Genomic DNA, 27,775 nt, shown 5'->3' on the forward strand with positions numbered 1-27,775 from the left:
ACAATGAAAACCTGTGGTTTAATACAAATTTAAAAACAAATTTAAAAACAAGCAAAAAAATTAAAGAATTTCGGCTTCTTTATTTATTTGAGCTTCTAAACTTGGAAACGTGCATTTAATTTAGTACACAACACTGGATTTATTTTTAATTTAAATAAAAAAAAAAAAAAACTATTGAAACAACTTTTTTTTTTTTAAACTGGACTTAAAAATTTGAGATTTTTGCTATGTAAAAATGCCTCTGATTGAAGAGGAAAAGATTTGGCGGTCCCACTTTATATTGTGGCCTTAACTAATATGTACTTACACAGGAATTAATAATTTGTTGCAATGTACTTTTTGTGTAAATACATGTATTTACTGTGTACTTATGCTTGATTAAATACATGTATGTAATTACATCTGTAGTTAACTTTTGTAATTACATTTGTAAATACACTGTTGACCATCCCTTACACCTTAACCCACCCTTAAACCTACCCATGCCACCAAACCTGTCCATAACCCAACCTCTATCCCAACTCAAAAGCACCACAAGTGTTCTCAAATACATTATAAACACAGTAAGTACATTGTATTTATATTTTGATGTAAGTACATAGTAGTTAAGGACACTTAATATAAAGTGGGACCGATTTGGCTAACATAATAAAGTTTGTTGTCTAAACTTCATTTTGTTAGATGATGTTGCAACTTGAATATATTTATGCAAACTGTTGCATTATTTTTTTTTGTTTGTATAAAAATAATTTTTAGAGTGTACAACAGTATAATAGTATAATATTCAGTGCAGTGCATTATACAGTATAATACACGTAACTATGGTGTGGATGAACTAGTATTTACTATAAATTACTGTAGTATTTTTTTCATGTGAGTGTAATTCCTTTTTATGCAGATTTTTCATCATCACAGCGATTTCATCAACTCATTAAGACTCATTCATGTTTTTAAGAAAAGAGCATGAACTGCAGAATGTGGGTCATGAGAATCTGCACACTGTGATGCTTCTTCAGATATTTGTAAAGCATATCCAATGTTACTTTTCTTTAACAAATTTACCTTTATGTTTATAATTGGTTACAGATGTTGTAAATAAGGTGTTTACATACTCTTTGCAATATGGTTTGATAGCACAAGTTAAATGCATTAATGATCAAATATATAGTAAAATATGTCTAAAGCATTAAATAATCTTAGTTAATAATAATGTAATCATCATTGACCTCAGCTAACATGCACTGACTATGAATAATTGCATTTTTAAGTAATAATTCAACAAAGATTGATGTACTATAACAAATGTATTGCTCATTTTTAGTCGATGCAAATGTACAGGGATTTTATTGTAGAGTCTAAGCAGAAATGATAATTACTGTATGGCGTTTTTGAAAGTGTACATTTTTTTACAACGCTTGCAAAATGGAAATATGGCTGATATTTACAAATATTTACAACATAATAAGGTTGCAGTCATCAACTTTATTATAATCTGACAATAAAAACGTTTTCTTAATTTCAATTTATAATTTTATTTGTCATTATAACAATATTTTAATAATGTTTTTTTCATCTTTTTTATCCCATAATTAAATTACACCTTTTAAAACCATAAGTAAAGTGACTTTTTGTTTAATTATTTCTTTTTTTATTCATAATTTGGATTTTAATGTGATTTTAAAATTCATAATATTACATTTTTTTATTTTTCTTTGCATAATTTTCAATCTTTTATGTCATTATTATGACTTTTATCTCGTTCTTTTAACTTTTATATCACATAATTTGGAAGCTTTTGGACTTTTCTGTCATAACTAAGACTTTATTTCATAATTTCAATAATTAACTTTAACAATTGATAATTTTATTTTAGAATTTTGATTATGTCAGACTTTTGAAATGTCTTAGTGTTGTAAATTTTCAGTTATAAATCTGACAATTAAATATTTCATAAAAAATCTCACAAATTATCTCATAAATTGGACTTTGTCATACTGACATAATGTTAATGTGACAATCACCAGTGATCTAGGGATCTCTGGTGAACTACTGTACACACACACACCAACTACAATTACCATGATGCTGTGTGACAATCAACACCCGCCCCAGCTGACCATCATCCGGACATTGGCTGTTTAGATAAACTTTGAGACATCATCAGAAGTCATAATCAGACAAAAATTTTGAATTTATTAATTGGCATTACAACTAATTTTAATATTGCTACTATCTCGTTTTATCCCCTAATTAAATTACACCTTATAAAAAACATAATCAAAGTGATCAATTCTTTTATTCATTCATAATTTGAATTTTAATGTGGCTTTTAAAATTCACAATATTAAGCTTTTTGATTTTTCTTTGCATAATTTTCAGTTTTTTTATTTCATGATTATGACTTATCTAATTTTTAACGTTTCTATCACATAATTTGGATGTTTTGGACCTTTTATATCATAAATAAGACTTTATCTCATATTTTTAGTAATTAACTTTAACAATTGAACATTTTATTAATGCATTTTGACTTTTGTCAGACTTTTTAAAGGTCTTTGTATTGTAAATTTCCTGTCATAAATCTGACTTAATTAAATATGTAATATCTCATAAATTATCTCATAAATTGGGATTTGTCATACTGACATAATGTTAACTCTTATGCCATAAATTAATAAATTTAATCTCATAGTTTCAGCTTTTTTACATAATTGACATTTGGGTCTCATAACTCAACTGACTTTTATCTTATATTTCCATGCCATAATAATGAATTTTATCTCATAATTATGATTGTAATTTATTTATTACTTAAGTAGCTAAATCCTTAGCTTAGAAACCAAAGTTAAATACAGTCATTATGAACCATTATTATTATAAATGTTTTATTTAAATGTACAAATAATAATATAAACCCAGGGTTAACAAACGTACACTAGTAAAATAACAAGACAAAAACAAAATGCTGCTAAACTGTGAAATTTATTTCCCATTTCTCCTGCAGCTTTTACTGGGATTTTATGTTTTACTTTTTTATGTCATGATCGTGACTTTTATCTCATAATTATGCTTATTTTTTACATCTTAATGCATAATTATAATTTACTAGTATAAGAATTAGTTTATACAATCACGCTTTATTTCGATGGTCCGTTTGTTGAATTTAAATTGGATTGCATCTGCATGCCAACTAATTCTCATTAGATTATAAGTAGAGGATTGTGGTTGGGGTTAGTGTAAGATGACATATACTTGCAAAGTTTCTTATAGTCAGTTAATGTCTGTTAAAGGAGCAGTATCAAGAGATATTAAGCAGACAGTCTACTAATACTCAAATGGACCATCAAAATAAAGTGTTACCGTTTATATTAAGAATTGAAGCCTTATTATAAAGTGTTAAACATAGCCAACATAAATCCTGGGCTTACAAACGTACACTAGAAAAATCACAAGACAAACACAGAACGCTGTTAAATTGCGCAATTTATTTCCCATTTATCCTGCAGGTTCTACTGGGATTTTGTCATATATTTTTCATATCATAATAATGACTTTTATCTCAAAATTATGATTACTTTTTGCTAAACCTTCAGTTTCCTGCCATGATTATGACTTTTATCTCATTTTTAAAACTTTTCTATCGCATAATTTGGAAATTTTTGGACTTTTTAAATCATAATTAAGACTTTATCGCATAATTTCAATTATTAACTTTAACAATTGATCATTTTATTTAAGAATTTTGACTTTTATCAGACTTTTTAAGGTCTCTGTATTGTAAATTTCCTGTTATAAATCTGATTTAATTAAATATGTATTATCTCATAAATTGAGCTTTGTCATATTGACATAATGTTTACTCTTAGATATGATTACTTTTTACTTAAGACATAATTATAATTTACTTATAGTTAATGCCTTAGCTTATAAAGAGGTAAACAAAGTGTAAACTGAGTCATTATAAACCAATAGTATTATTACCTATTTAAATCTGCAAGTAAACCCAGGGCTTATAAGTGTACAGTAGTGAAATCACAAGACACAACACATAGCGCTGCTACATTATGCAATTTCTCTCCCATTTTTTCCTGCAGATTCTACTGGGATTTCACCATGCTGCTCTTCATGGTGGGCAACCTGATCATCATCCCTGTGGGCATCACTTTCTTTAAAGACGAGACCACTACGCCGTGGATCATCTTCAACGTGGTGTCCGACACCTTCTTCCTCATGGACCTGGTGCTGAATTTTCGCACAGGCATCATCATAGAGGACAATTCGGACATCATCCTGGACCCCAAGACCATCAAGAAGAAGTACCTGAAGACCTGGTTTATAGTGGACTTTGTGTCATCCATCCCAGTGGATTATATCTTCCTGATTGTGGAGAAGGGCATCGACTCAGAGGTGTATAAGACGGCACGAGCGCTGAGGATTGTGCGCTTTACTAAAATCCTGAGCTTGCTGAGGCTGCTGCGGCTCTCGCGGCTCATCCGCTACATCCACCAGTGGGAAGAGGTACAGTACAAACTCATACTGCACACTCAAAGAAATGACTTATTAATGTAGTCAAATATAATAAATGTACTCTCCTGCTGGTGATTAATCATTAGTAGAGTATATAACCGGCGCACGCTATAAGATAAAAGTCATTATTATATATACATTTAAGAAATATGAGATAAATAGTCATAACCAGACCCATCCAGAATCTGTGCCCATAGCAACCTGCAGATGTTTGAGCCTTGTTTTTGCATTAAAATAAATGATTGGCTAATTTGCAAATTTTTAGACATGATGATGTGAAGGTAAAAACTATGAGATGCCATAAGAAATTATTATAATGAGATAAAAACTTGGAATTGTTACAGAAATTGTCATAATTGTGGCATTAAGTCAATTATGAGATAAAAGCTGCCGTTTTAGAAAAAAAATTAAATAAATTATGAAATCATCAATCAAAAATATGAGATATCATCAGAAGTCATTATAATGATAAATTATGAGATATCATCAGAAGTCATTATAATAAAATATGAGATATCATCAGAAGTCATTATAATGATAAAATATGAGATATTATGAGATATCATCAGAAGTCATTATGATGAGATAAAATATGAGATATCATCAGAAGTCATTATAATGATAAAATATGAGATATTATGAGATATCATCAGAAGTCATTATGATGAGATAAAATATGAGATATCATCAGAAGTCATTATAATGATAAAATATGAGATATTATGAGATATCATCAGAAGTCATTATGATGAGATAAAATATGAGATATCATCAGAAGTCATTATAATGATAAATTATGAGATATCATCAGAAGTCATTATAATGATAAACTATGAGATATCATCAGAAGTCATTATAATGAGATAAAATATGAGATATCATCAGAGGTCATTATAATGATAAACTATGGGATATCATCCGAAGTCATAATAATGAGATAAAATATGAGATGTCATCAGAAGTCATTATAATGAGATAAAATATGAGATATCATCAGAAGTCATTATAATGAGATAAAATATGAGATGTCATCAGAAGTCATTATAATGAGATAAAATATGAGATGTCATCAGAAGTCATTATAATGAGATAAAATATGAGATATCATCAGAAGTCATTATAATGATAAACTATGAGATATCATCAGAAGTCATTATAATGATAAACTATAAGATATCATCAGAGGTCATTATAATGAGATAACGTTTGATATATCATCAGGAGTCATTTCAAAGAGGTAAACTATGAGATATCATCAGAAGTCATTATAAAAAGATAAAATATAAGATTTCAGAAGTCACTATGAGATAAACTATGAGATGTCAATAGAAGTCATTATAAAAAGATAAATATGAGATATCATCAGAAGTCATTATAATGATAAAATATGAGATATCATCAGAAGTCATTATAATGATAAAATATGAGATATCATCAGAGGTCATTATAATGAGATAACGTTTGATATATCATCAGGAGTCATTTCAAAGAGGTAAACTATGAGATATCATCAGAAGTCATTATAAAAAGATAAAATATAAGATTTCAGAAGTCACTATGAGATAAACTATGAGATGTCAATAGAAGTCATTATAAAAAGATAAATATGAGATATCATCAGAAGTCATTATAATGATAAAATATGAGATATCATCAGAAGTCATTATAATGATAAACTATGAGATGTCATCAGAAGTTATTATAATGATAAACTATGAGATATCATCAGAAGTCATTATACTGAGATAAACTATGAGATATCATCAGAGGTCATTATAATGATAAACTATAAGATATCATCAGAGGTCATTATAAAAAGATAAAATATAAGATTTCAGAAGTCACTATGAGATAAACTATGAGATGTCAATAGAAGTCGTTATAAAAAGATAAATATGAGATATCATCAGAAGTCATTATAATGATAAAATATGAGATATCATCAGAAGTCATTATAATGATAAAATATGAGATATCATCAGAAGTCATTATAATGGGATAAACTGAGATATCATTAGAAGTCATTATATTGAAAAAAAGATATTATAAGAAGTCATTACAAAGAGATAAACTGATATCATCAGAAGTCATAAAGAGAAAAACTGTGATATCAGCAGAAATCATCTTATTGAGATAAAACTATGAGAGATACCATTAGAAGTCATTATAGTGAGATAAACTATAAGATACCTTCAAAAGGCATTACATTGAGATAAACTGATATCATCAGAAGCCATTATAATGAGATAAACTATGAGATACCAACAGAATTCATTATAATGATAAAATATGAGATATCACCAGAAGTCGTTATGAGATAAACTATGACATAATGAGAAAATGCCATAATTGTGACATTATGTCAATTTATGAGACAAAAGCTGCTATTTTAAAGAAAATCATGACATACATTATGAGATAAATCATTAATAAAAATATATGATAATTATCAGAAGTCATTATAATAAGATCAATTATGAGATACCAACATAATTCATTATAATGAGATAAAATAAGAGGTATCACCAGAAGTCATTATAATGAGATAAAAAATTCGAATTATTACATAAATTACCATAATTATGACATTTAATGGTCAATTATGAGATAAAAGCTGCAGTTTTAAGAAAAATCATGAAATACATTCTTTAAGATAAATCATCAGTCAAACATAATTAGATGATGTGAATTATGATGCGAAAGTAACAACTATGACATATCATCATAAGTCATTATGAGACAAAAATGTTTATTTATTGCATAAATTACCATAATTGTGACATTGTCTAATATGAGATAAATCATCAATAAAACAAACATGAGATAAAAATCTACCAAAAATGACCATCTTTATTATCATTTCACTTCACGTGTGAGATAAATTATACAAATTGTGAGATTAAAAGATAATAAACTGCATATAATAATGAGTTAACGCATGAGCTAATCATAAACTTTAACTACAACATCAGTCACACAAATTAATGTCTGATTAATGACATCAATTATTATTTTGTTAATTAATGTATTAATTAACTTTTTAGTTTACGGTAAATATAACCAACACAAACTCATGACCTGTTAATGTATCATGACTTTAGTTGGAGGGGCACATCATCATTAACTCATTCCTAACTACTCATGAACTCCTGTGTTTAACCTGTTTATTATGATACAGACAGAACACTTTTCTTTTGTTTTTCAGTGTACACACACATTAGACTGACTTGCCTAACTGTTACATGTAAACACAGTAATTAATGATAATGTGCCCCTCCAAGTAAAGTCATGACATAATGATACATTAATAGGTCATGAGTTCATGTTAGTTACATTTAGCTAAAAACTAAAGTGCTTTCCCAGTACTGGCTTGCGACTGGAATGGAATCCTCCGTGTAAAACATATCCTGGAATAGTTGGTGGTTCATTCCACTGTGGAAACCCCTGATAAATAACGGACTACGCCAAAGGAAAATGTATGAATGAAAGTGTTTATACATTAATATACATTAAGTAAGGTAGCCATTATTCACACATGAACTCATGTGACTCATATTGTAGTTAAGGTAGTTCATGATTCGCGCATGGCTTCGCTCATAATAAAGTAATGTTTAATTTAAATATTAGTGCATCATTATTCATGTACTGCTATTGTAAATTCAGCAGAGGATCCTTAGGCATGCTTATTAGAAATGTATGACCGCAAATGTTAGCATCTTGGCTCGGGCTTGAGACATATTTTGGGATTTAATCTGAAACTCTCATTAGTTTTCATTGTTGCTGTTATTGTCTGGAAGGAGCGGTTGATATCGCAGAGATGTGATTTGTGAATTGTTTGTGATGGACCCAGACTCCTGCTGAGAGCAGATGGGGACTTTAGCACTGATCACAGGCCTGTTGAAGGTTGTCTTGTCAGACTCAAGCCGAGCACTGACGGCTCTTTGAAACGGGACACTCACACTTTTGTCTCTAATTAAAGCTCCGTGCCAAAGCCTTTATCAGTCACTGAGCCTCTGAAGCAACTGTGGACAACACAAAATATGGTCAAATACGTCATTGCTCAAGGGATTTTGCTGAGAGATGGTTATAAAGCAACATTATGATTAGGGTTGTTATGGTATACTGGTATTAAATGTATATGACTTCATACAGTTGAAGTGAATTATTAGCCCCTCCTGTATATTTTTCCTCCAATTTCTGTTCAACTTAAAGAATATTTTGTCAACACATTTCTAAACATAGTAGTTTTAATGACTAATTAATAATAAAAAAATAACAACAACAACAACAACAACAACAACAAAACACAATAATAATAACAACAATAACAACAATAATACTAATCATAACAATAATATAATAATAATAATAATAATAATAATAAAAACAACAACAATAATTTTAACAACATCAACATCAACAACAACAATAATAATAAAAATAATAATAATAACAACAATAACAACAATAATAATAGTAATAATAACAATAACAACAATAATGATAATAATAATAATAGCAATACTAATAATAATAATAATAACAAGAAAATAATAATAATAATATAAAAAATAACAACAACAACAACAACAACAACAACAACACAATAATAAATATAATAATAATAATAATAATAATAATAAAAACAACAACAACAACAACAGAAACAATAATAACAATAAAAGTTATAATATTAATAACAATAATAAAAAAATAATAACAACAATAATAATATTAATAACAACAATAACAATAATAATAATAATAATAACAACAACAACAACAATAATAATAATAATAATAATAATAATGATAACAGCAACAACAACAACAACAACAATAATAATAATAACAATAATAATAATAATAATAATAATGACTTTAAAATGTTTTTTTTTATTAAAAACTGATTTTACTCTAGCTGAAATAACACAAATAAGACTTTATCTAGAAGAAAAAATATAATAGCAAATACTGTGAAAATAATCCTTGCACTTTTAAACATCATTATAAATATTTGAAAGAAAAAAATTGAAAGGAGGGCAAATAATTTGACTTTAACTATATGTATGTAAAAAAAAGTTAATTATATATTTATATATATATATAAAAAAAAAAAAAAAATATATATATATATATATATATATATATATATATAGACACACACACGCACATACACACACATATATATATATGTATGTATGTGTAGGGCGGCAGTATACAAAGGGCAGCATCCGCGACAACTCCTTTACCACCCGCGTACACATACATACACACACACACACACACACACACACACACACACACACACACACACACACACACACACACACACACACACACACACACACACACACACATATTAACATATATACATATAATTTAAAAAATACATTCACAAAGTAAAAAATTTCACTATATATATATATATATATATATATATATATATATATATATATATATATATATATATATATATATATATATATATTTTTTTTTTTTTTTTAGTACTCTTTTAATCAAATAAATCCAAATTTGGCTCTTTTTTCTCTTGCTTCTCAAAAAGCATTGAAGTAACAGTGGTGTACGCAATTAAAGTGTATTGTTAATCACGCACAATAGTCATGTCAATGAATCATTTCCCCCCTGCTTTTTTCCTCCTCTAAGTCAAGCTGTCACTTGTACGAGCACCACAAATAAAGACCTCAACCGGTAAATTAATTTGTTTCAAGACAAATAGTTGTTCGTAATTAACACGGACTGCTCTGTGCCACTTAAATCCCTTAATAATAAACTTAATTAACACTCATTAAGCTTTCCGTATGATAATCAGCAGCGCATTTAAATAAAACATTAATGCTTTAAGCTATGAGTTATGTTTGGGGATGTGAGTTTCAACAGTCCCATCGGTGATGCGTCTTATTTGACCCGTTCATTAAAGCAAACAAAGTTAATCCGAACTCCTGCTGTTCATCGATAACTCAGAATAACCTGCAGGTCTGTTGCACTTCGGTCTATCTTTTATCAATTAAGACGCTGCGCGTGGATCAAATGGGCAGTCAGGAATGACTCCTCTGCATAATTATAAGGTTGCCATTGCTAATTTGTCTGCAATATGTAATTACAGGCCACGGCGTACAGAGACCCGGCTTGTTAACTTTCTGTTGGGCTCCTGTAAAATACCGCAGTAAAGGTGAGACACAATGTTCCCTGAAAGTACGAGAGCGTCTGCATTCACCACACGCTCTAGCGAGAACGCAGACGTCATCTCCAAACACAAAGCGCAGCGCTCCTGCAAACCACCTCCTCATACAAAACCAGTTATCTAGACACTTTAGCCTCGCCTGAGTGTACAAATGTTTCCGTTTTCCTACATCAGCATAAAAACAGGCTCATTAAGAACAAGCAGAAGCCTTGACTTTCATTGTAGCTCCTTCAGGTCACTGTTTCGGTTTCTGTGAAGAGAGAGAACAAGTTATTTGTGGAAATATCTCTCAAAGTGCAGGATGATTGGACTTATTGTCTCCTGAAAGAGAGAATGGAAGCTGAGAAATGAGACGTCAGTATTTACAGTCTTGCTTCCTGAACATACCTCCATAGATTTGCATCTAATTTGCATAATGTGAATCTATTGGAGGGGCGGTTTTAGGATTTCATCCTTAGCTCTGACAATTTATTTTGCTGCAGTCTATTTTTCATGAAATACACAAATTGTATATGTAAACTACCTGACAAAAGTCTTGTCTTGATCCCAGTTGTAAGAGCAGCAAATAATACCTTGACTTTTAGTTGATCATTTGGAAAAGTGGCAGAATGTTTTCTGATGAATCATCTGTTGAGCTGCATCCCAATCATCACAAATACTGCAGAAGACCTACTGGAACCTGCATTGACCCATGATTCTTACAGAAATCAGAGTTTGGTGAAGGAAAAACCATGGTTAGGGGTTACATTCAGTATGGGGGCGTGCAAGAGATTTGCAGAGTGAATGATCAACATTAACAGCCTGAGGTATCAAGACATTTGTGCTGCGCATTACATTACAAACCACAGGAGAGGGACAATTCTCCAGCAGGATAGCGCTCCTTCTCATACTTCAGCCTCCACATCAAAGCTCCTGAAAGCAAAGAAGGTGAAGGTGCTCAAGGATTGGCCAGCCCAGTCACCAGACATGAACATTATTGAGCATATCTTAGGTAAGATGGAAGAGGCATTGAAGATGGAGGAGGCATTGAAGAGTTCATCAAAGAGTCTTGATGAACTCTGGGAGTCCTGCAAGAACTCTTTCTTTGCCATTCCAGATGACTTTATTAATCAGTGATTTGAGTCATGTCAGAGATGTATGGATGCAGTCCTCCAAGCTTATGATGGAGTCAGACACAATATTCATTCTGTCTCCACTGCAGCAGGACTTTATATTCTATACTGGACATTATTTCTGTTCAGTGACGAGACTTTTGTCTAAGCAAAGTCAGACCTTACTGTCCTAATGAAATCTCTAAAAATCAAGGCATGATCATATTTTACTTTGGTCAAATAAGCGTAATCTAGAAGCCTATTATACATTGTTGTTAAAACTTGGATAGGCGAAAATACTTTTGTCAGGTAGTGTATTTATATATATATATATATATATATATATATATATATATATATATATATATATATATATATATATATATATATATATAGTTGAAGTCAGAACTATTAGTCCTCCAATAACCTGCCTAGCCAACCTAATTAACCTAGTTAAGCCTTCACATGTCACTTTAAGAAAAAATATCTAGTCAAATAATATGTACTGTCATCATGGCAAAGATAAAATAAATCAATTATTAGAAACTATAATGTTTAGAAATGTGATCAAAGAATCTCTCAGTTAAGCAGAAATTGGGGGCTAAACGCGGGGGCTACTAATTCTGACTTCAACTATATATTCATATAATTAGAACTCTGGTAAATCATATGTTTACATAGTCATCGGTTTGTTAATCCCGTTAAATCAAATGAAAGCAGTTTAATCCTCTGGTTATCCTATAAGGATCTTTCATATTTCTTGAGTTTTTTTTCGAGTCGAATTTGATTGTTCCTTGCGATTCCCGCGCATGTAAATCTGGCCTTCTGGAGGAGATTTACTGCTGATCACATCGCTGTACTTTCCTAACATGATGTGCAAAACAATCACAACTTTTTCTATATATTTTTGTCGATTTTATTGTTTGGTAGTTATTATCATTTTTTTTTGTAAAAAACTGGATAGTATCATTTCTTTTCTTTATGGGTCGTGTTTAATGATTTGTTGCTTCATAGCAAGAACGTCGCTGGTTTGAGTCCCAGCTGGATCAGTTGGTATTTCTGTGTGGAGTTTGCATGTTCTCCCTGTGTTGGTGTGGGTTTCCTCTGGGTGGTCCGGTTTTCCCCACAGTCCAAACACATGTGCTATAAGGGAATTGAATGAGTCTGTATGGATGTTTCCCAGTACTGTGTTGCAGCTGGAAGGACATCCACTGCATTAAACATATGCTGAAATAGTTGGCGGTTCATTCTGATGTGGTGACCCCTAATAACCAGGGGACTTAGCTTAATGAATAGATGAATGAATGGATTTACTAGATTTTTTTAAGGTAACTACTAAAAAAAAGTGTTGCATGCAGAATGGTTGCAAACACTGTATTTGTGTTGAATTTAAACAAACAAATTAAATTGAATAATGTTCAACTTAATTGGTTTGTTTAAATTCAACACAAATACATTGTTTACAGCCACTTAACATAAAAAATTGAGCAAATCCAAGGAATCATCTTTGAATAATTTTTTTAGGTTGTTGCACACTATTTATTTGGGCTGATTTTAAACAAATAAATTAAGTTAAACATCACTAAATTGAATTAGTTTTATTTTTTTCTGCACGCAAGCTCTGCAGCAGGACTGTAAACCTCCGGCACTGAGCTCTGTTTCCTGCTCTACAGGAAGTAAAGCTTTTCTGTGCTCCAGCAAATCCCAGCTGTCCTCGCAGAAACCAGACACAGGATCCAAATGAGAGTCAGTCTTTTAATTCAGTGTTTGTTCTGGAAGCGGAGAGAAGCAACAAATCATCATGTGAATCCCTGACAAAGCAAAAGCACAATGTTGAACATGAGCGAGTGCAACACAAACAGTTCAACTCAAGGCTTTTGACGTAGATGCTTTTGTGTTCTTTTTGTAATAGGACATAAAGGAAAACGAGTGGCTCTATTGTTCATTTAATGCACAGGATTAATTCAGGTAAAATCGGCTTTTAAAGCTTGTCAAGGCTGCATTTATTTGCTTAATAGAGTAAAACTAGCAATGTTGTGATATATTATTACACCTAAAAGGTGCGGATTTATATTTTTGTATATTTTAAATGTGATTTTATTTTTGTATATGAATTTTCACTGCTGTTTTTTAGTCTTTAGTGTCACGTCTTCAGAATCAATATGCTAATCATAAATTAAATGGTCAGTGGTGGGGAGAGACATGTTTTTTTTGTAAACATTAAAAGCTAGAAGCCAAACATTCATTCATTCATTTTCCTTCAGCTTAGTCCCTTTATTCATCAGGGTACGCCACAGTGGAATGAACCGTCAACTTATCAAGCTTATGTTTTAACACAGCGGATGCCCTTCCAGCTTTAAATCAGTACTGGGAAACATTTACACACACTCATTCACACACACTAATACAATACGGCCAATTTAGTTAATCAATTCACATATAGCGCATGTGTTTGGACTGTGGGGGAAACTGGAGGACCCGGAGGAAACCAATGGACATGAGGGAAAACATGCAAACTGCGGACAGAAATGACAACTAGCCATGCCGGGACTCGAACCAGCAACCTTCTTGCTGTGTAACGACAGTACTAACCACTGAGCCACCGTGTCACCCTAAAAGCCAAACATTTGGGATAATTGTAAAATATATTATTAATATATTATTTTGAAAAATAGTGGATATATTTTATGTTCGACAAATGAAAAATCGTCACCTTGGAATTATAGGCTTCTCTTTGCGTTCTGAATGATTTTGAGATATTGAGCTTCAAAGTTTTGGCATTCTATATAGCAATCAATATGTGTGTAACAATTCTTTCATACATTAACATGACAGAGACCCTCAATGAACTCTAAATGTAAATTATCAGTTCTCTTATATTTGCAAATTGGAGTAAAAAAAAAATTTTTTTACGGTAATTGCAGATAGAACCATATACTTCTAAGGTGACGAAATGCAGATTTTCATAATGTTATAAAAGTTTTCAAATTATTTTGTTATTTATTTTAAACATTTTTCCAAATATTAAAAAACATATGTTTGGATAAACATCTTAAATACAATTGAAATATTTGGACAAAAAAAAAAAAAAAAAATATATATATATATATAAAAAAATATAAATATATAAAAAAAATATAAAAGAAAGAAAAAATCAAAGGTGGCTAATAATTCTGGCTTCAACTGACTTCAACTATATATATATATATACAGTTGAAGTCAGAATTATTAGCCACCTTTGATTTTTTTCTTTCTTTTTTATATATTTCCCAAATTATGTTTAACAGAGCAAGGAAATTTTCACAGTATGTCTGATAATATATTTTCGCCTGGAGAAAGTCTTATTTGTTTTATTACGGGTAGAATAAAAGCTGGTTTTAATTTTTTATCCCATTTTAAGGTCAAAGTTATTAGCCCCTTTAAGCTATATTCTTTTTTAGTAGTCTACAGAACAAACCATCATTAAACAATAATTGCCTAATTACCCTAACCTGCCTAGTTAACCTATTTGAGCCCTTAATTGTCACTTTAAGCTGTATAGAAATGTCTTGAAAAATATCTAGTCAAATATTATTTACTGTCATCAGCGCAAATATAAAATAAATCCGTTATTAGAAATGAGTTATTAAAAGTATTATGTTTAAAAATGTGTTGAAGAAATCTTCATTCCGTTAAACAGAAATTAGGGTCTAAACAGGGGAGGGGGGGGGGGGGTAATATATATATATAATATTATTTTATATAAAAAAAATAGATACGCATTTACAAAGCATAACATAGACACTAGATTAGGTCACCAAACTAAATGATGTACAGTTAACTGTATATATATATATATATATATATATATATATATATATATATATATATATATATATATGTGTGTGTGTGTGTATGTGTATATATATGTGTGTGTATGTGTATATATATATATATGTTAATTTGAATAGCTTATTAATAATTTACTTATGCATTCTGATGGATCTTGTAAAACCATCAACTATTCTTAAATAACTGCTTTGTAAATAAATCAATAGTTAAATTAGCAATAAAAAATCAATCATTAACAAAATACAAAAACACAATCAAGATTATACATTATACATATGCTTATATGTCAAGAATACTGCATTTGTGGTTGTATTTTTTTAACTACTTACTAACATTATTAGTATTAATGTTAAGTTAATGCTTTACGAACAGTTAATTAACTATTTGCTAATGCTTAATAAATGATTCATAGTGTGCCGTTATTATAAAGTGATACCTCTAATTCAAGTAAATGCTATACCTTTTTTAACATTTGTTTTACGTAGCGGATGCCCTTCCAGCTGCAACCCAGTACTGGGAAACATTCATACACACATACACACATGCGCACACACACTTAAACACTACGGTCAATTTAGTTTATTCAATTCACCTATAGTGCATGTGTTTGGACTGTGGAGTAAACCAGAGCACCTGGAGGAAACCCAAGTATTTTCAGAACTATATTTTCATTATTATCTCCATCAGTGCTAATGGGAATCTTCTATGTTGAGTGTAGTTTAGTTTGGTGTGATTTATGGAGTGTTGTCAGCCGTGAATTTGAGCTCTGACTGATGGGCCGCTGTGAGTAGGAACAAATGTCCAGAGTCTGCTGGTCATCAGATGTGGAAGAAGCTCAATGCGGATCATTAATCATGTTGGGTTTTCCGGCTCTAACTCAGTGTTTCTACTGAGAGACGATCAATACAGAAGCCTTCACTGATCCCGGATCTCTATCCAGGAGATGACGGGTGTTGGGACATCAGTGCTGGTGAATGGGCTATTAATATTCAATTATTATTATTATTTAGCAAAATCAGCTAGAACCAGAAACATGAAAAACTCATTGATTAGTTGATAAGTTTACTTAATAATTTACTCACTGGCTTATACTTGAGGATATCCTATTTCTTCAGTTGCAAAGAACTGAATATTTTTGAGGGAAACTTGCGGGATTTTTCTCCATATAGAGGACTTTTTGGATGCTTAGTAGTTTGAACTGGCTCCTAGTTAAATGATCACCACCGCCACTGCTGCCATTTACTTAAAAAAAGAAAAGAAACCACAAAAGCTTATCTGGCACTAGTTTATTTATTGATTTATTTATTTATTTATTTATTATTATTTTTATTTTATTTATTCATTTATTCATTTGTTTATTTATTCATTTTTTTATTTATTTGTTTATTTATTTATTTATTTTTTGATTTATGTATTTATGCATTTATTTATTTATTTATTCATTTATTTATCTATTTATTTATTTATTTATTTATTCATTTGTTTATTTATTTATTTATTTATTTATTTTTCATTTATTTATTTATTTATTTATTTATTCATTTTTTTATTTATGTTTAACAGTGCAAGGAAATCTTTCACAGTATGTGCTATTATATTATTTCCTTTAGTTTGGCTGGAATAAAACATAATATGAAATATAAATAGCTAATAATTTTGTTTACACATAATTTATGACTACTAGAATTTAACAAACTAATCTAATTCTAGTGAAAAATTTAGCGAATCTCCTGTTCCGCCACAACCCAAAGGTGCTCTATTGGATTAAGATCTGGTGATTGTGGAGGCCATTTGAGTACAGTGAACTCATTGTCATGTTCAAGAAACCAGTCTGAGCTGTGGCATTGACACTATGCGGAGTTGGTACTAATGGGCCCAAAGTGTGCCAAGAAAATATAATACGCCACCATCACCAGCCTAAACCGTTGATACAAGGCAGGATGGATATATGCTTTCATGTTGTTGACGTCAAATTCTGCCCTACCAACTGAATGTTGCAGCAGAAATTGAGACTTATCAGACCAGGCAACGTTTCTCCAATCTTCTATTGTCCAGTTTGCTGCTGCTGCTGTGGCCCATTCGCCTCAAGGTTGGACGTGGTGATGTGTGTTCAGAGATGCTCTTCTCGGTTGTATCAAGTGGTTATTTGAGTTACTATTGTCTTTCCATCAAACCATTCTCTGTAAACCCTAGAGCTGGTTGTGCGTGAAAATCCCAGTAGATCAGCAGTTTCTGAAATACTCAGACCAGCCCGTCTGGCACCAACAACCATGCCACGTTCAAAGTCACTTAAATCAACTTTCTTCCCCATTCTGATGCTTGGTTTGAACTGCAGTAGATTTTTTTGACCATGTCTACACGCCTAAATGCACTGAGTTGCTGCCATGTGATTGGCTAATTAGAAATTTGCGTTAACAAGCAGTCAAACAGGTGTACCTAATAAAGTGGCCAGTGAGTGTGTATGCATGTGTGTGTGTATATAGTTAGAATTTTCTGCTCTTTAAAATTTTTCAAAAGCAATCGCTAATTTCGACAGTTTTGCTAAAATACCCACATTAGTTCAGTTTTATGTATATCATTACACATGTGACATTCAGAAAGGTGTTTAAATGATGTGTTGTGTTTGCCAGATCTTCCACATGACCTATGACCTGGCCAGTGCAGTGATGCGGATCTTCAACCTCATCGCCATGATGCTGCTGCTGTGTCACTGGGACGGGTGTCTGCAGTTTCTGGTGCCCATGCTGCAAGATTTCCCCTCCGACTGCTGGGTTTCCCTCAACAAGATGGTGGTAAGCTCTTCATTTTTTTACTTGCACATGAAAAAAAATGCAGTTTTGGTTTTACTGGATCTGAGCTCTGCTTTTGATACAGTTGATCATACCAACCTTCTGTCACGTCTGGAACATTGGGTGGGCATAAAGGGTTCAGCACTTCAATGGTTTCAGTCATATCTGAAATCCAGGTATTTTTCAGTTTCTGTTGGCCAATTTATGGCAACATCTGCCCCTCTTCTGTGTGGTGTCCCCCAGGGCTCTATTCTGGGTCCAATGCTCTTCAATTTATATATGCTTCCTCTTGGTAATATTATAAGGAAACACAACATCTCTTTTGATTTTTATGCAGATGACTCTAAGGTGTACGTTCCCTTAAAATCTCAGAACTCCCTGCAGTCTCTAATTAATTGTCTTGAGGATATTAAATGTTGTATGGCGAAAAACTTCCTTCAACTTAATAATGACAAAACTGAGGTTATTCTCTTAAGCCCCTCAAAAACAAGAATGTCTTATATTGGGGGCTTGGGAAGTCTTACACCGTATGTTAAATCGCAAGTAAAAAATCTAGGAGTTTTCTTTGATTCTGAGCTTTGTCTAGAAAAACAAATTAGCTCAGTGGTTAAGAATAGTTATTATCAGCTGAGGATCATCTCCAGACTCAAATCCATTCTTTCCTTTCAAGATCTGGAAAAGTTCATACATGCTTTTTTCACGTCCCGCCTAGACTATTGCCATTCCTTATATGTTGGTCTCCCTCAATCCTCATTGGCACGCTTGGTTGTTGGCAGTTGGTTTAAAATGCGGCAGCTAGACTTTTAACAGGCACCAAAAGACATGTTCATATCTCACCAGTTTTAGCATCCCTTCATTGGCTTCTTGTTAAACTGTTAGAATTCAGTTTAAGATACTTATTGTTTTTAAAGCACTGAATGGGCAAGCATCTTCTTATATATCAGAGCTGATTAACTTACAGTCAACTTCTCTGTCTCTTAGGTCCTCAAATAAAATTTTACTGCAAATTCCTTGGTCACGACTTAAATTGAAAGGAGATAGAGCCTTTGCAGTCGCTGCTCCTCGTTTGTGGAACCAGCTGCCACCGGATATTACGAGTGCTTCTTCTCTCTCTATTTTTAAGTCCAGACTTAAGACACATTTTTATTCTATTGCATTCCCAGGCTTTTAATCTTTATTGTGGTTGTTGCTGTAATACTTTTATTCCTATTATTACTTTTATTGTTATTTTTACTCTTTTAGAGTGTGTGCTATGGTTTTTGTTCAGCACTTTGGTCAGTGCCAAACTGAAGTGAATGTGCTTTATAAATAAACTTTACTTACTTACTATGAAGCTGAAGTCAGAACTGAAGTCAGAACTATTCGCCCTCCTGTGAATTAACTTTTAAAAATATTTTCCAAATGATGTTTAACAGAGCGAGGAATTTTTTTACAGTATTTCCTATAATATTTTTTCTTCTGGAGTAAGTCTTTATTGTTTTATTTCGGCTAGAATAAAAGCAGTTTAATTTTTTTTAAATTTATTTTAAGGTCAATATTATTAGCCCCCTTAAGCTATACTTGTTTTCGATTGTTTATACAACAAAGCACTGTTATTCAGTTACTTGCCAGTAACTGAATAACAGTGCCTTCAGTACCTTTATCCGGGACCAGGCCATATCCTGAGCTGCTGCTGCGCTGATGGTCGTGGGGAGTGGAGAACATCAGTCTGATTCCAGTGACGCTCCAGGGACAGACGAGTCTTCGCTGAGGCCATCTTCCAGCCTAAACCACGGCGAATGAAGCTCTGCACAAGACTTTTGGCCAGCGGAGAAATTAAAATGGTCGTGCCCAACTGAGTCTGGTTCCCTCAAGGTTTTTTTTCTTCACTCTCATCAGGTGAAGTTTTTTTTCCCTCTCCGCTGTCACCACTGCCTTGCATGGTTCAGGATTGGTAGAGCTACGCATCGATGAATTTGCTCTTCAGTGTTTGAACTCTCAGTAATGATTAAATCACACTGAACTGAGCTAAACTGAACTGAACTGAACTTAAACACTAAAACCTGAACCACACTGTTCCAGTTACTATGACCATTTATGTGAAGCTGCTTTGACACAATCTACATTGTAAAAGCGCTATACAAATAAAGCTGAATTGAATTGAAAAAACTTGCCTAATGGCCTTATTTTAGTTACCTTAATTAACCTGGTTAAGCCTTTAAATGTCACTTTAAGCTGAATACTAGCATCTTGAAAAATAGCTAGTCAAATATTATTTACTATCATCATGGCAAAGATAAAATAAATCAGTTATTAGAAATGAGTTATTAAAACTATAATTAGAAATGTGTTAAAAAAATCAATCCGTTAAACCTAAATTGGGGACAAAATATACAGGGTTGCTAATAATTCTGGAGGGCTAATAATTCTGACATCAAATGTACATTAGAAAAGATGTCTGGATGCAGACTCGGGTCTCAGCGTGTGGCGTGGAACGATACAGCACCCCGCAATGCTAACATTACAAAAACTGCTCACAAAGCCAATATCCAAGTGTGGTAATCGAATTGAATGAAACTGAATCATATTAACCAGAATCTATTCGCTAATATTAGCTGATAGACATTGACCAGCTAAATGAAAATTCCCAGTTGGAGGCTGTCTCCTAGAGTGTAATAATGTCTAATAATGTTTATTGTTTCATTATGAAATTGATGAAAAGCATTGGGGTAGCGGCATGGTGGATCAGTGGTTAGCACTGTCGACTGACAGCAAGAAGGTCGCTGGTTGGAGTCCCCGCTTTGCCAGTTGGCATTTCTGTGTGGAGTTTGTATGTTCTCCCCGTGTTGGGGTGGGTTTCGTCAGGGTGCTCCGGTTTTCCCCCACAGTCCAAAGATATGCGCTATAGGGGAATTAACTAAACTAAATTGGGCGTAGTGTACAGTATGCGTGTGAATGCGAGAGTGTATGGGTGTTTCCCAGTGATGGGTTGCAGCTGGAAGTGCATCCGCTGTGTAAAGCATATGCTGGATAGGTTGGCGGTTCATTCCCCTGCGGTGACCCCAGGTGAATAAAAAGACTAAGCCCAAGGAAAATGAATAAATCCCAAGGTTAATATAAGCTGGGTTTTCATCAGCCTGTGTTGATATGCATTTTGAGGTATCACATGAGAAACATGATTGAGGTGCCAAATTTTAAATAACAATCTTGTTTTTACGCTGGCTTGAGGTGGTTTTGAGGCTGTGCGAAAAAGGGATAATGTGAATCATTTGAGATGAAAATGCTTTTTCTAAATGAGCTCTGAGGGAATAAACATTATACCCATGTGACTAAATCCGCTTGTTAAGTGGTGACGTGTTTGTGACGTATGTAATACTGTTTCCGCATCCAAGCCGCCCCTCATTTGAGTGGAGAAATCATTCGTTTATGATCACGTTTTATTCCTATCACACATTAAAGTTAATTTAATAAAAAATCATAATGTACACAACAATCTCTGGGCTTGCTGCATAACAAATACCAAAAATTTAGCAATTTATAAAAAATTAATCACTTTCTGGGCATCGGATATTAGGCATGGACATTTATACTGCGATCGTGATTTTCGAAAGTATTAAATCGCTTTGTAAATGTTTATTATTACCATTTCATGAGTCTCCCCATTCAGTTGAATAGAGCGCTTGGACCCGGAAGCCGCTTCGCGTGACGTCACACTTAACAAGCGGATATGCTTGTTATGTTTACTGTTTGTTGCTAGGCTACCAATACCATGATCAGCCACTCTTAGAAACTTGATGGAAATGCTCCTAATTTGCATTTGGGATTTTTATTTTTGAAAACTTAGAAGAGATTTGCTTTATGTTAGAATGGAAACCCATAGCAAAGGCCACACGGATTCTGCGCATGCAGAAATCCACAGATTTCCGCAGATTTTTAGCCCATCATTGAGTCTATTTATTTACTTGTGTAAATGTGTGTAAACTTATATTTATTCAGTTTTTAAATTTGTTTCAATAATATTATTGACTAATATAAAAATGTTCATTTGATTAAAGATCATAGTACTAATTTATGTGACAAAGTGGCTCAGTGGTTAGCACTGTCGCCTCACAGCAAGAAGGTCGCTGGTTTGAGTTCCGGCTGGACCATTTAACATTTCTGTGTGGAGTTTGCATGTTTTCCTCATGTTGGTGTGGGTTTCCTCCGAGTGGTCCGGTTTCCCCCAAAATCCAAACACATGCGCTATAGGTGGATTAAATAAACTAAATTGGCCATAATGTATTTGTGTAAATGTCAATGTGAGAGTGTATGGGTGTTTCCCAGTACTGGCTCGCTGCTGAAAGGGCATCCATTCATTCATTCATTTTCTTTTCTGCTTAGTACCTTTATTAATCTGCGGTCGCCACAGCGAAATGAACAACCAACTTATCCAGGGTATATACATAACGGATGCCCTTTTAGCTGCAACCCATCACTGGGAAACACCCATACACTCTCATTTACACACATACAATACGGACAATTTAGCCTACCACATTTTTGGACTTGTGGTGGAAACTGGAGCACCCGGAGGAAACCCACACGGATACTGGAAGAACATGCAAACTCCACAAAGAAACGTCAACTGACCCAGCCAGGGTTTAAACCAGTGACCTTCTTGCTGTGAGGTGATTGTGTTACCCATTGCACCACTGTGCTGCCTAATAATAGTATTTTAGAGTAAATAACAAATAAGCAAGTGAAAAAATTTACTTTGTAACCTAAAATAAACTTTACTTTCAGCTGTTACCAGCATGTCATAATTGGTTATACAGTAATACAATACAGTGAAATGTAAAAAAAAAAAAAAAAAAAAAAAAAAAAAAAAAAATATATATATATATATATATATATATATATATATATATATATATATATATATATATATATATATATATATATATATATATATTTATTTATTTATATATATATATATATATATATATATATATATATAAATATATATATATATATATAAATATATATATATATATATATATATATATATATATATATTATATATATATTATATAATATATATATAATATATATAATATATATGTATATATATATATATATATATATATATATATATATATATATTATATATATATATTATATAATATATATATAATATATATATATATATATATATATATATATATATATATATATATATATATATATTATATATATATATAATATTTAAAATATTATATATATATAATATTTATAATATATAATTTATAATATAATTTATAATTTATTTATTTATTATAATATAAATATGATTTATAATATAATTTATATAAATAATTATATAATTTATAATATTTAAAATATATATGTATATATATATATATATATATATATATACATATATATATATATAATATATATATATATAAATATAAAATTTATATCTAAATATATATAAATAAATATATATTATATAATATATAAAATATATATATATATATATATAATATTTAAAATATTATATATATATATAATATTTATAATATATAATTTATAATATAATTTATAATTTATTTATTTATTATAATATAAATATAATTTATAATATAATTTGTATAAATAATTATAAATATATATAAATATAAAATTTATTTTTATATATATATATATATATATATATATATATATATATATATATATATATATATATATATATATATATATATATATATATATATACATATACATTTTATATTTTATATTATAATAAGGTTAATTGGATTATATTTTAAAAGAAAATATGTTGATTTTTGTGGCTCAATGGTTAGCACTGTGGCCTCACAACAAGAAATTCTTTGGCCCAGATCTGGCCCACACAATCAGCTTTTGCTTGGCCCACATGCTGCAGTGAATTGCGGTGCATAACTGGACCAAGTCTGGCTTCCAGACAAGGGCCAAGCATGGACCATATGTGGGCCAAGTTTCAGCCAAGTTATTAACCTATAACTGAGCATGTACTGGGCCAAATATGTTGGTGTGTCACAACTGCAATAAAATTGATAAACCATTCGTTAAGGCACACTATGGATGTGCTTTTTCTTGAAGCGACCTAATTGGTAGATTTTTTTTCCCTTTATTTAAAAATAACAAAAATGCATTTTAAATGTGGGTCAAGACAAGACAAACATAGATGGCCCACATATCAATTATTAACATCTGGGCCAAATACTACATTTTACATCTGGCTCAAGTATTGTGTGCTGTCTTAAAGGGCCATGAAATCCCCTTGCTTCAGCAGGGTTTTTTCACACCTCTACTTTGGTAAAAGTCAGGAAAGTGGGCGTGTCCAGCTCTGTTTAGGGGGGAGTGTCGGAGGAGGGAAAAGGGAGTAGTCTGTAAAAAATTGCATAAAAATGGGAGTGTCAATTTGGCCACGCGCTGATTTTCACAGAGACAAAACAAACACACAGATGCAGAATAGAAAGATAGTGACTGTGTTTACATGGACATCAGTATACGAATTATTTGTCAAATTATTAAATGGTGGACTTTAACTGCAGTTTGGCTCTTTCATTCAGGAATTTCTTTCATGCCCCTCTTGACAAACAAGATATTTCATTCGAGAAATTGCTGGAAGCGTGTATTTTTCATGCAATGTTTGTTACCGCACGGCGAACGAGAGAAAAAAAAAACCCTCCACATTTCTCTGTAACTTACATGCAATCGGTAGGTAGCGTGAGAAAGCTGTGTGTGTTATTCCTGTCACAAAATGCGCCGAAAATCATCCACGACGGTAAGTTTGATTGTGGTGCTTACACGTTTACACTCAGAGAGCAGCATTTACAGCAGATTTTCAGTCGATAATATTGTAGTGATATTAACGTACTGTAAACTTTTTAAACTTGGAAATCATTTGACCAAGGTCCATCTTTAAACACTGAAAGAGTACTGCTGACAATAAGAACTAGCTTTGCCTGTGAATAAACAAACAAAGACCACTGATCACACATTTATCAAATCTGTAGAGACAGGACAATCAACACCAACTGGAGCCGCGTCTTTATTAAAAGGAGACGAGAGGCAAATCCGGATTGTACTATTTCCAGCCCTCGAGTAAGCAATGTTCCTGAGACATGTATTTCTGTTGAGCGTTGCGTGCACTGTAGTCCACACGTGATTCCAGCTGCGCTCTCATAGCGGGAAAATGAAAACAAAACCTTCACTGCAGCACATTATAAACGCAACACTGACGACCCGTATTTCCAAACAGTTCTTCTTCTCCCGCTTGGCAATACAACAGTACGTCTCTCTGCCGTCTGAACACTGTAACAGGTAAAAACAGTCTTCGAAGCTATCATGCATATTAATGAAGTTGCACCGCATACATAGTAGAGCGCGCTGATTGTTTTGAACTAAGTCTTACTCATGCATTAATGCAGCACACTCAGAGACGTCATAAGGTACTCCCAGGTACAGACGTCCCGTCTATACGCTGGAAATTAGCTAAGATCTCATGGCCGTGACGCAGCTTCAAAAATTTGTTTCAAACTGGAAGTACAAATTTGCCCGAAAAAACGCAAAAACAACCAATGTTCACTTTTTAGTGAAATATAGGTGTCCTAATAGTGTTTTTAGCAGTGTGGGACACATATACAACTGTCAACAGCTCAAAACATGTGTTTTGGTGTTTCATGACCCTTTAAGGACGGTGCCGCCTTGATGTTTGGCCCACAAGCTGTACGCCAGTGCCAGCTGAATGCCTGCTGTGCCAGATTTATGCCAAATCTGGGCCAGAGTTCTTTGCTAACTGGGATGTTACCAGCCTTTTTCATGATTATTAATAAAATTAAGAAAAAAAAAAGTGTTGAAAAAGTCAGTTCTACACAATTCTTTGTGCAGTTTTGTTTTAAAACGTTTAGATTTTTTAAAAGTGAATAAATAAATAAAGCATTTTGATGTTAAGCATCTCTGAGCACTGTCTGAGACGCTGCTGAGCTGAAAAGAAGACACGAATGATTAGAGATTACTGAAGTCTTCTTCTCTGGAGGAGCATCAGAGAAGTGGCAGACTCTCATCGCTCCAGTAAATAAGATATGAAACCTGTGACAGAGATCAGTGCAGAATTCATCAGAGAGTTTCCCCTGGATTGAGTGATTTTCCCAGGTTTTCCTGTCGTCTTGTCTTATATCATTGTATATTATGTAGGTTGATACAGCTTGGCTCTGTTGAAGTGTGTGATGAAACTGTGTGTAAGAGTGTGTTGTTGTTGGGTTCTGGGCTGTTTGGTGTGGCTGAGATGAGACGGGAGGATGGCGGTGGAGATAAAAGTGTGTGTGTGTGTGTGTAAACGTTCAGGTTTAGAGATGTGCCAAAGCAGCTGTGCTCTTTGTACATCTCTCGAACAGACATGAAAGAACCTGTTTAGAGGGCCAGACACCACACAGACTCACACACAAACACAGACAGACAGACAACTAGACGGACACACAAATACACTCGCACACTGCTGATTTGAGAAAGAAAACACACTGAAATGAATGGTTGGTTGTTGTTTATTCACTCCAGTATATTCTTTCATGCAATAGTGAGTCTTAAAGGGTTGAGTTTCTTAAATATCAGACAAGTTTGCACTTGGCTGACAGGGAAGATTCTCAGAAAGTTCTGGCAAGGATTTCTCAAAGTTCAGTATAGATGTTCCTCCAATAACATGACAGAATGTGTGTTTAAAGGTCTCTCTTGTCTCGTTTTTCTCATTTCTGTAGGCTCCAAACGTGTTGTTGTTGGTTTAGTTAAGAAATGCAACTTCTAAATGAAAAAGTAGATAGTTTTGAATAAAATGTCACATTGACACCAGATGAGACCTGTGTCATGCTAGTTACCAGCTACTTATTTCAAAGTGCTCACCATCAATCACACTGTGACGTACGCAATTCCAACACAGGCTCCGACTGAAAACGTAGCCCAATATACATTTCTGGAGACTGTGAATTATGCAGCCAGAAGTACGTATGGCTGCATTTCATTTTTTAAACGATTGCTACATGACGCTGTTCCTTTTCGCGCTTACCAGCTGACCACTTACCTCCGTATGGACGGCTTACCCGCTGTAACCAATTTGCCCCGTTAGCTGCATATACATCGTCATACTTAAGACACAGAGACGAGTTGACCACGACGAAGGGGTTCGAGTGTGGTGAAGAACGGTTCCAGAGAGCAGGTAAGACAAAAACAGAATCCAAAAAATAAAATAAACAAGTAAATAACAGGGTGAGAATGTGGTAAAATCTAAAAAAAACATGCTAAAGTGCAGTTCGCTCCCGCGCTGTTCTCGCGTG

General features: G+C 32.5%; 1 protein-coding gene across 3 annotated transcripts in view; it reads left to right on the plus strand.

Annotated features, from left to right (window-relative positions):
- The window catches only part of LOC101885373 (potassium/sodium hyperpolarization-activated cyclic nucleotide-gated channel 2), a 169,599-nt gene that overhangs the window by 18,309 nt on the left and 123,515 nt on the right, over nucleotides 1–27,775 (plus strand). For all 3 annotated transcript variants that reach the window (XR_015478971.1, XM_087241430.1, XM_087241429.1), the window contains exons 2-3: nucleotides 4,095–4,518; nucleotides 18,285–18,446. Coding sequence is in view for 2 of the 3 variants with exons in the window: in XM_087241430.1 (XP_087097556.1) it covers nucleotides 4,095–4,518; nucleotides 18,285–18,446 (586 nt within the window). In the remaining variant the exon portion in view is untranslated. The remainder of the gene's footprint in view (nucleotides 1–4,094; nucleotides 4,519–18,284; nucleotides 18,447–27,775) is intronic.

The sequence above is a fragment of the Danio rerio genome, chromosome 2, assembly GCF_052040795.2.
Source record: "Danio rerio strain M-AB ecotype USA chromosome 2, GRCz13ab, whole genome shotgun sequence".
In the NCBI taxonomy this organism is placed as follows: Eukaryota; Metazoa; Chordata; class Actinopteri; order Cypriniformes; family Danionidae; genus Danio; species Danio rerio.